Source organism: Limulus polyphemus, unplaced genomic scaffold (assembly GCF_000517525.1).
Source record: "Limulus polyphemus unplaced genomic scaffold, Limulus_polyphemus-2.1.2 Scaffold1734, whole genome shotgun sequence".
In the NCBI taxonomy this organism is placed as follows: Eukaryota; Metazoa; Arthropoda; class Merostomata; order Xiphosura; family Limulidae; genus Limulus; species Limulus polyphemus.
Genome location: NW_013667344.1, coordinates 39,182 through 50,898, shown reverse-complemented (window position 1 = coordinate 50,898; position 11,717 = coordinate 39,182). Strand labels below are relative to the sequence as shown.

Sequence of the window (11,717 nt, the reverse complement as noted above, 5' to 3'; positions counted from 1 at the left end):
GTTCTAACAACGTTAAGACGGCTTATCGACTTCTTGAGAAGAATTCTAAGAAGAAAGTAAACCAACAGACATCAGTCTTGTTTAACAAAATCTGCCTACAAGAAAATCTGTCACCAAAGTACACCAACATTGTATCTGTATATACACAAATGTTTTGCATTAACAAAAATTATTTTTAAAACTTGCACACAAAGATTTTTAATTTGTGACATTTTTTACAGGGTTTAAACAAGAAAAGTTTGGTACCACTGACTATATTATTGGACATTTGTCAGAAATTAGTTTACTACTTTTATAAAAAAAAATTCCTCTCTTTCCAAGCTTAATTTTATTACCTGAAGCTCACTTAATTACTTTGGTTTGATAATTTTGTCTAGTAGTTCTATATTAAAGAAATTCCATATTTAGTTTTTTGTGATCACAATTTTTTTTATCACAATTAACTGCATATCTGCCAAGTGCATACACAGTTTTTAAGACTTAAAAATCACTTCTGATGAATCCATCTGTCATGCTTGTAGATAAAATGTTTAAAAAGGGAGTACTTAGTAATACGTATGATAACGTGTTAGAAAGTAATAACCTCAAATTTAGGTAGAAAGCAATATATTGTTGCCAAAATCAATGGATAACTACTATCTTCAAGGAAGAAGCAAAGTTTACTAGTTGGAATGCATACATGGTTAATTTATAGTGCTTATACATATTCTTAAAGTAAATTTTACAAGTATATTCAATAATCATGATATTTTCCAAAAATTGGAAATTCCAGAATCTGACAAGAAACAGGATACTTCTAAGTGAATTTGGTGTAGTTTATCTCACATAAATATTTTTCAAAAATCAGCACAAACTTAATAAAAACTAAATTCTGAAGCAAATATTTATCATGTACAATATATAATATCCACAGTTTCAGACATTCAAAAAGGTAATATCCAATTCATGGCTCAGGCCACTTACAACCACCTCAAAAAGAATTCATTTACCTTACGAATCATTCAGTAATACTTTGAATCTACAGTTCATCCGTTGAGTACAATAATGAAATGTCCAAGAAAGCCTGAATCATAAAACCATGTGTGTACTTTTATCATTTTCATAAAATCTTACTGGGTATTATCTGTTTGGTTTTGGTTGTTGTTTAAAATATCAAAAGAAAGTATGTAGTCATTCTCATTATTTATTTTGTTCTATTGTTAAGTTTTAAAATAGGCTAGTCCTCAACCAATTTTAGAGAACACTAAAAAATACTGATAAAAATATAGCTTATATTACAAATACTTGTTATATAAGAATCATGAAACTACTTTTCATATATTTTACTCGTATATTATACTTTAACATTTATTGTTACAGCTTATATAAGAATACCTCAAATTATAAAAAAATCTAAGTTATCTCACCGTGAAACTACAAGCTTTCTTTAGTATGAACATATAAAAAAAATTACAAGAAACATCACATCATACATACTTGTGGTAATGTTTGTGGAAGCAGGGGCTGCTACTATTGAAGAAGCTGCCAAGAAACAAAGCACTGATACAGAAGATGAACAACTAACTTCGACACACATTCAAGAATAGAATTTGTTATCACTGTTATTATTTTTCTTCTTTTACTTTTTTGAATTTCATAATACTGACATCCATAATATTTACTTCAAATATATAAATTTTAATTCACTCCATGCTAGCCAGTAACACTACAAAATATCAGATTAAGTTATTGTAACCACATCCTAATTGTGAGCTATGAGGCATAAAGATTATCATTCCTATTAATTAGTTTTATGGCTAATAAACTACTTATTAAATCAATTAATCTACACATCACTAATATAAATACCCCCCTAACCTTAATTCTGGAATTGCAGGTGAAATTGTCCCCTTGACTTAAAATTAAATGCATATTACACTGGTTATCACTGCTTCATAAAAATCAACTACCATAGACAAACAGAGCCTCAATCAAAATAAAAAAACTTCAACAGAAAATAAGAGTTCAGGACATACTAGAATATTTGTGTATCAAACGTGTTAGTGCCAAAAGTTTCAGTTTAAACAAGATACAAGTTATAATAATCTGAAGAATAACATCCTTTTTTATATACTCTTTTATATTGTGTCATCCCAACACAAGCAGCTAAACAGATACTGCACTTTAACTAAATGTACATTTGGTGACCTTTCAAACATTATTATATGACCTTAATATGTTGCATCAACAAATATGATGGTTTCTAAATAACTAGACACAAAAATGGTTAATAATCTCAAAAACATACCATTTCCGAACACAGCAGCAAAAGAATCATCAGTTGCAAACAGATCAATTGAAGCGGAAGGAGCTGTTGTCGATGCTAACACCCCTGGATTATTTACATTTTTCTAAATTAAATTCTAGCATTAATCTAACAAAAACAAAATTGATTTAAAAAATCCACCAATAAATGGTAATATAAAGATGTTTTTGCAGGAAAATTTTGTAAGACATATCAAATGGTAAAAACTCTGTATACTACCAATTAAATAATGTTGGCTGAATTTTAAAAGTAATTTTTACAGAAGCAAGGCATTACACAACAAATCACACTCACCAGACAAAACCATCAGAGATTTTCTTGAAATTTTGTACAGTTGGTGCATTTCACAAGATATAACTGGAGCCAAAATTTTAGATCATACAATGACAAGCACATTTTATCAACGAAAAAAACTTGGAAATGTACTTGGAATTATATTAATTGTACAATTAAAGTACCCTAGCTTGTATTATCTTCTCATTATATAAAAAAAAATAATCATAATAATAATCAACAACTACCAATCGGTATTCACATCTTATCTACTAAACACAAAGCATTTAAAGTAATAGACAGGTTAGGTGTATGTACTAAAATTAAAGATATGAAAATTAGCCAATTATTTTTAATTCTTTCTTGCTATTATCCTGAACCCCTTTATTGACAGAGTCAAAATTATAGGTCTTTAGATCATTTAGTTTTTGAGATACAGGCCAAAGTTTGATGTAATTTTACTTGTTGGCAACATTCAACTGGCCATATTTTCTGTTCTATTGCACTACTGAAAATGACCCTTGTACCATTTTGAAGCTTTCTTAAATGCCAATATTTTCAAATGAAAAAACAAAACATTTATCTTCAGAACTGGCTTTTGATCTTGACCTCTGTTTATGCAGAAAAATTGAAAGACACAAAACCTGCACCATTTGCAGTCTATAGTACTGCTAATATTCCCTGACAATTTCAAAATAAGCGCTCGAACAGCTTCTGAGTAGCAGTCAAATGAAGGAGCAAGAGGACAGCAAAGTTGGGATCTTCCTATGCTCAGCTATAATGTTGATGCAATCCAATTCTGGACAACATGAATGGGAACTTTGTGGGCCTGACAAATCTTGGGTATTTCACTAGTGGTCTTGTTCATAATGATGTGCCTTTTGGTACATTTGTACACTCCTGTCTATCTTAGCAATTAGTTCAGCAGTCATGTCTAGTGATGAGTATGAGTTTTACAAGTGACTAAAGTACTGCTGTGATCCTTTAAAGGGCACAAACAATTGAAAAGCAAAGGACTCAAAGAACTAATATATAAATCAAGGCATTCAAAAAAGTTGTAAACTTATCTCCAAATGGACCTTCAAAGAAAGAGGTATCCAGAATTTCACCTAACACTTGGTTAAGTGAACATGAAGCTAGTGGGTTAAGGAATAATAGTGTTTATTCCTATAGATGCTGATTTCTCTCAATTATTTACAAGTCTCTCACTTTCCTTGCTGGAAGAACCTCCAATATATAAAAGCTGAAATACACACCTACTAAACTAAGTGCAAAGGAAGGAAGGAAGAGACTTTTGTGAATAGAATCTTGAAGCATGTTACAGGAAGCCCTGTCAGCCAGCTGAAGGACTACCTACTATAGTACAGATGGTGAAATAATTACCTAATTATAAGAAATTCAAATATTTCATAAAATAAAAATGGAAAAGGTTTCAGTGTTGACAGTCTTCCCAAAAAATTGAGCATCAGGAAAAAGAGGCATTGGAGCAACTTACATCAAAGAATCCAGAAGTGAAATTTGGATTCTCAGAGTATGCCAAATTGTCCTAAACAATGCACCCTTGTTGAAGAATCTAAAATACTATCAATTTACATAAGTACAATTTATCAAAATACAAAATAATGCTCTAGGAGTAAAGATAAGACCTTTTTAAGTAAAGAGGATCTTCATTATCTATAACTGTTGTCAATGCTTTGCTGCAATCCAGCATAGCCCTTCAACCATTGCTTGCTTCATGCAGAAGTGTGAAGAATATCCATTAATAAAGTAGCTCCTGGAAAGGCTTGAAAGATCCTTTGGTGAACACATGAAAAACTAAATTCACTCTAAACAATAAACTTTAAAAATAAGCCTTGAAAAGGCCTTACCACCAACAAATAATCAGATGCCACATCATCTGCATCAGTTTGAGTGCTCTGACATCAAGCCAGTGAATTTCAATACAACAATTTAAGAATATGATAATGTGACATTGCTTCTTAAATTATGATTTGATACTTCACAGACTATTCAGCCTATTTCCAAGAAGCTGAAGTTAGTGAATTATAAGCATGTGGTAAGAAACGAGAAGAGATGGTTTCAGTTTTAGAAAACATCAATGAATTTGGAGCCATCTAAAATTACAGCATAGTTTAATATGATGCCCACTGATGGTTAGCCTGCATCATAAAGGCAATATCAGAGCCTGTGAAGTTGGAGTAAGATTCTTGCATACTAACAGTCCTTTCAATTCCTATTGATTCTCTGAACATCTTCAATAACCCTGTGCAGCAAATAGAAAGAAGAAAGCAGCTGCTCTACAGCAGATCCAAACTGAAGATTTAGTGAGTAATATAACCATTTTTCACACTGAAAAGAAAAGCCTATCAGCAAACATCTTAGATCAGTTGAACAAGAGTAAAATGCAAGAAAATCATTCATCAATGCTACAAGCTCACTATAATCTGCCACTTACAAAGTACTAAAATGTCCAGTCTAAAACTTGCCAGAGGACATTAACAACAAAAGTTGCAAATTGTGTGATCTTCAATTTCAGGTCAGCTCTGAAAAGAACATTTTTGTTTGTCAGTTTTGATACTTTTACCTGGAAATAATTAAATAAAAAATGGCCTTTAAAAAAGTTTGAAAATGGTACAAGAATCATCTTCCTGGGTGCAAAAGGAAAACAGATATGACAATTTTAACACTGCTAGTCAGCAAATTTACGTCAGATGTTAATGGCCTATAACTAGAAAATTATATTACCTCGTAACTCAAAATTTTTGTTCCAACCATACCTCATAAAGCACACAAACTATGCATAATGTGAAGCAAATTTGTGAAGTCATATTAAAATTTACCCTAAAATGCAATAATTTGGTGTTGAATGACCAAATATTTCTTTTGTTGTGTTTAACTAAATGTCTTTAAATCAGAGATATAATATTTTATTACCTTGTAATTCACTATAGTTTGGGAAAAGCACTTTTATTCTAACCACCAAAATAAAAAACAAAAGGTCTAGAACTTTCTTAGTTCCACTAGAACAAGTCCTTACCATTAGTTCCAAATGGTGCAAACAGAGAACTCTGTTGACTTTCATTATTATTCATTAAGCTATCTGCAAAAGGATTGACACTAAGTCCAAGGAGATCATCACTTGCTTTTTCAAGATTAGATTCTGAAACATGTCCTTCAGTTATAGATAAAGAAAAAAGATCAACTATTTTTTCATGATCAGATGCAGCCGGAAGAGTGTCAGTAGCTGGGGATGCTAGGAATGGGTTAGTCTTGCTAGAAAGATTGGGTAGTGCACCATTTTGTGTGTTCCTCCAATTGCCAGTTGTATCACTATCCTTCCAGTCCTGATAAAGTTTGAAGTAGTGGTTAATTACTAATCTCCAAAATGTCCAGAGTACTTTTTCAAGTAATCAAAAGAACTCAATGGAGCTTAGAATATTTTATAATAAACAGGTGTTCTCCCAATAATTACTTTTGAAATGTAATTTTATTTATTATGAATCCTATGTTAAAACTCACTTTATCCTGACTGTACGTTTTCAGATATTAGCACAAGACTACTCAACAGCTCCCTCTGCTAGTGATCCCTAATTTTGAATTGATGAGAATAAAAGGAAGGCAGCTAGTCAACAGCAACCACCACCAACTCTTAGGTTACTTTAATCAAATAGTGAAAACTACCTTAATTCTCCAATTCTCATAATAAAGTTTTTTAGAAGACAACTTAAACACAGATCATAAGTTGCAACAAACAGTATCAGTTTTGTGGGCATAAGGTGTAAAAAAGGTATTAATATGTAAGAAGTATCCATCTCACCAATATATTTTTGAAATTTATAACAATTCTGTTACAAAACACAGAATGGAAGCTTCTTTAAATAATACATTTCAGGAATTACCAACCTTGTATCTTTTCTTTTATTTATATTCAGGGTTGTACACATTTTAATATAACTTTTAAATTAAGAAACACAGAAATGTAGTAAAGCACAAATTGATCTATATACCCTGAAATTTTATACAACCTAACCCCACAGTGTACTTCCACAAGTAACTTCATTAGTTGTAAACACATTGAAAAATGTATCTGGAGTAGCAGATTGTTTTCCTGATACAATCCCTGAAAATAACAAGTTAAAAAGTCAACATTTTGGCACTATCTGTTAATAAAATCTTGAATCTTCATTTAAGTGAAAACTGGTGAGATGGAATAAATGTTTTTATAAACCAACATGAACTATACAGCATGGATTTATCATTCTTCATTCAACAGTTACTAAGTATTGAAATATGTACAACCATTTATAGACATCCTTTATATGTAAAGATAATATAGCTGGCAACCAAATTTCACATCTTTCCTTAAATTTTATTTAATTTCACTTTCATACAACAAGATTAAATGTTTCATAGTTTCAGTATTACTTCTCAATCCATTATATCTGAGTATTTTGAAAGTACAGTTCTTAAACATCATGCTTTTTACAATCAGATCATGACTGTACGTACAGAGTATCACTTTTTTATTTCTTTGATTTATAGAGTATGCTTCAACACATGTAATTCTGAACTGTACGTTTTATGAAAACAATTTTAATTCGACACAAAAAAACCTCTCACAAATCAGTTGATGACAAAGAAAATATTGATACATGAAGACAAAAACATGTGTTGTCCCATAAAGACAATATTGCTATGTAGCCTATCAAACAACTCTCAATCGATTATGACAATAATGAATAAATCGTATACAAAATAAACCTAAATACATGATTATTAATGTATTTCCTAAACAAAAAATATTAATTTTCAGAAATGTGATTAAAAGCAAATTCACATATGTTGGACCCTTAAAAATGTTTCTACCATCAAATAAGATAGCCTTCTAATCTTGAGTAATGAATTTAAAAACTTTTCATGTCCAAACAATTTTACAAATAAGCACAAAACAGTGCTACTTTATACTATAGACTTTTCATTCAGCACTTAAAACAAACCTGAGTGGCCAAAATGAAGTTAAAAAAGAAAAAAAGAATTATAATTTAAAAAATAAACATAACAAATAGCTAATTATGTTTTGAAGAAAAAAAGTATTAAATGTAACCTATAAATTAATTATGAAATTAACTGATTACAAGCTTAACAGAAAAACACTGCCTAATAGTTAGTAAACACAAATTTTGATTTTAAAAAATCTGATTATTAGTTTGATGGATGAAAGTTTTGACTGAAAAATATCATTATCAGGTTGTAAGCTTGTTTGTTTATTAAGCACAAAGCTATACAATGGGATACCTGTGCTCTATCCACCAAAAGTATTGAAACCTGGTTTTTAGCATTATAATCTGTCAATTTTTTTTATTATTACTCAACTTTTCTCATACAAAAGGTGTAACAAAAAACTGAGACTAGACAATCTAGACTGCAATTTTTATTAATGAAGAAAATAATAACTATTGATATTCAAGAAAAAAAAGTGAAAAGCTATATTAATTAGATCTTATTTCAATATTTTACTCTAAACATTATTTAACACCTTCGTAACAAATATTCCTCAGCTCAATTAATGCTAAATATTCACTTATGTTCAACATAAGCTAGATAGTTTCTTTGTTTTTGAATTTCGCACAAAGCTACATGAGGGCTATCTGCAGTAGCTGTCCCTAATTTAGCAGTGAAAGACTAGAGGGAAGACAGCTAGTCATCACCACCCACTGTCAACTCTTGGGCTACTCTTTTATCAATGAATACTGGGATTGACTGTCACATTATAATGCCCCCACGGCTGAAGGGGCAAACATGTTTGGTGGGATAGGGATTCAAACCCATGACCCTCAGATTACAAATCAAGTGTCATAACCACCTGGCCCAAGCTGGATGGATGGAAGTTATATTAAACATAGTACAGGAGTGTGAGCCATAAGTTTTCTTAAAAACATGCAATAATCAATAATACAAAAACAAAATCGATAGTAAAAGGTAAATTACAGAGAGGAAAGTAGTGCTTTAGCTTGCAATTGAGCTAGTGTTGGTGTCACTAAATATATTTCTCAATTGTTTTGCAAAACAATATATGCTACAAAAAGAAAAAACAATGTAGCGCAAGGCTATCAAATTTTCAGTCACTATAATTTCATGTTAAGCACTATTGTATAATTGAGGGATTGAGGGTGGGAAAAATAAAATGATGTCATAAACTTTCAACCTAAAAATAATTTCTGAAATCATCATTAATTAAGACAAAATTTTACTATCAGTTTTGTTAAGTTTAATATATTAACTTTTTGTGACCATGCATAATACAGGTTGAACAATGTAAGATATATTTATAAGTTGTATTCATTGTTTTTTTCTGAGAATTTCATGAACTTAAAGGTGTATGCTACAATTCCAGGTTTTTCTACAATTTCCAGGCTCTATGCAAACCCTATAAATCAAATATTTTGAGTGAAAGATAGCTGATTATTAAGCTACAGGTAAGAATTCTGTACATTATTTTACAATTTTAAACAAATAACCTGGTAGGTATTGTGCAAACTATTTAGAGCTAAAAATGCATATAATAACAAACAAAAAAACTAAACATCACAAATTCAAAAGAACGACAAAAAAAGGACTTAACTGGTCAGCAAGATAAATTTTTTCCCATTACGAAAGATCCAACTTTTTCACATAATTACACTGTTTATATAAAATAATGAATTAGTAAAACTGACCCTGAAAGTGTCCAATAATTTTACTAAATAAACAATAAACTTTCTACATAAATACTTAAAAAGAAAATATTTAAAGTAAAATCATATTTAAAGATACTAACCAAATCAGTCCAGCTTGGTTGTTCCCACATAAATGGAGAATCATGCTATAACAGAAATATTTATAATGCCAAACTAAAAAAAATATACACAAATAAGAATAAATAATAATAATAAAACAAATATAAAAAAAAATATTTTTAAGCTTTTTTTCTGTATTAACCTTGTCACTATTATACTAGTGGATTCCCTTAAGGAAAAAAAAAATTATGATTACCAACTAAACTATTTTAACCTTTTCACTGCCACGAGCACATATATTTTCCCCTGCAAAGCACTGGCACAACCACATATAACCTTGAAACAGTGTGATATTAAGTATATTTTATCAGAAATAAATGTGCAATAAAACCAATAATGTTCTTATTAATTTCAAAACTTCCGAAATGCGAATACTTGCAAATTTTGGAAATAATTGTACAAATTTATATATTAATACTTCTTACAAACTAAGAACATAATATAGAAATCTGAAAATGGCATAATATTCTCAAGATTTTGATAAATAAAGAAGGGCCATGATAACTTAATACCAGAGATGGAACTAAAAATTTTCTATACTATTCAGGTCTGTTGCTCATTTCTGGCACAAATAGTTCCAAATTACAGTTTGTAATTAAAGCTCTCTTAATCAGGTATTCTGTATTTTGAGGAACAAGAAAAATTAGGAAATTCAACTAAACATGAAATATATCATTAATGTATTGTATATTTTATTGAAAGCAGGCCATACAATCATGTACAATTTACTTCAGAGTGAAAAAGCCTTATCAAAATATAGCCACATGGTCCCTGGAAATATCAGGTGTGTACAGAGAATGGTCCCTATGGTATAAATCAGATTAATAGTATTTTGAAAATGTTTACATAACTATACAATCGTGAAATGGCCAAGATATGATCCAAATATATTTTAAAAACACTGACTGTATACTATCTTGCAAGCATATAGCTGAAAACATGGGATGGCTGTATGTGATTTGAGCTTTTAAAGCCAGCTTTTCTTTGAAAGATTTGTATCTGCACAAGTGGTCCAGTTGTGACTGCCTTCTCAAACCTGTATCTTGACCCAGTAGTGAAAATTCACTAGTGTTCTTGGTGATACCAACAGTTCAATCATATAAAAAAAGGCTTTTCAACTGGCAGCCCTTGGGCCACAATCAACCCTCAAGGGACCACCGCCAACAATCACTAAATAGTATAAAAATGTAAATAAAATAAATATGGACAAAACAGAGTAATATTGTAAATCAATTTGTAATTAAGATGTGCAAGATCCTTGTATGATCATTATATCAACATACATGACCAATACAACAAGCACTTAATGGCAATAAAATGTATAGTTATTTTATTTTGAAAAATAATCTGTGTGCCGTCCAACAGGCAATTAAAAAAAAGGAAGTTTTTAATGGGACTCTGTTAAATGTTACACCATTCTGATATTGAAGTACTATTCAGATGGCAAAATTTGTTCAATATACTTACATTACTTTACATAAAATTATGTTGCTTAAAAATGTGCAAAGTAAGATACTTCTGACCTGCCTGCTCCTAATATTTCTTCAAAAATATTCCTTAAAAATAGCTGAAGATCCTTGACAAAGAATGCATTTAAAGACATCTTTAAAACATCCCATTTAGCATTTGTTACATTTTGAACCTTACTTTGAGAACATCATTATTACAGCACCATTATAAAATTACACCTATCAGTATTGAGTCACTGTACAACATGAAGGAAAACAAGAAATCAAATTAATTTCCTATAATAATTAAAGAAACAATTGAAACAGAGTATCTTTATAAGTCACTATTTTATGTGAACATATTTTATTACTTATTTTATTTACTTTAAACCAAGATCATCATCATAATAAACAGACAAGATATAAAGTATTTTTCTCCTGTATATGGATACAATAAAACTGTTATAAATGGTATACAAGAGATCCATTTTTGTGTAATTTTCCACATGAGAACAAAACAAGACCAAAGGCACAACTATTCCCTCAATATAAAATAACAAGCACGAGAAAGACACTTAACACACACAATGAAATAACAGCTGATTTTTGATATTTTCAAATTGAACAGTCAAGTCAAACACATAGACATCTATAACTCTGAAGGATGGCAACCAGTAAACAGCACCCATCCTTCACATGGCTACTATTAACTAACAGCAGGACTGACCTTCTGATCCACAGCCAGGCACATAAGCAAAGAATGCAGCAATATTACAAACTGGTTTCTATTTCTAAAAACTATCATATTGCAGATGAGAATCTAACTTTACTACAATAAATCATCCTTCCTAATGT

General features: G+C 30.3%; 1 protein-coding gene across 3 annotated transcripts in view; it reads right to left on the bottom strand.

The window, feature by feature from the left end:
• LOC106464751 (phosphatidylinositol-binding clathrin assembly protein-like) overlaps positions 1 to 11,717 on the bottom strand; it is a 59,698-nt gene that overhangs the window by 12,257 nt on the left and 35,724 nt on the right. For 2 of the 3 annotated variants that reach the window (XM_022392545.1, XM_022392547.1), the window contains exons 11-14: positions 9,396 to 9,440; positions 5,616 to 5,922; positions 2,288 to 2,371; positions 1,477 to 1,521 (exon numbers count right to left, since the gene is read on the bottom strand). In XM_022392545.1, coding sequence (XP_022248253.1) covers positions 1,477 to 1,521; positions 2,288 to 2,371; positions 5,616 to 5,922; positions 9,396 to 9,440 — 481 coding nt within the window. The remainder of the gene's footprint in view (positions 1 to 1,476; positions 1,522 to 2,287; positions 2,372 to 5,615; positions 5,923 to 9,395; positions 9,441 to 11,717) is intronic. The other variant, XM_022392546.1, reaches the window with a different exon arrangement.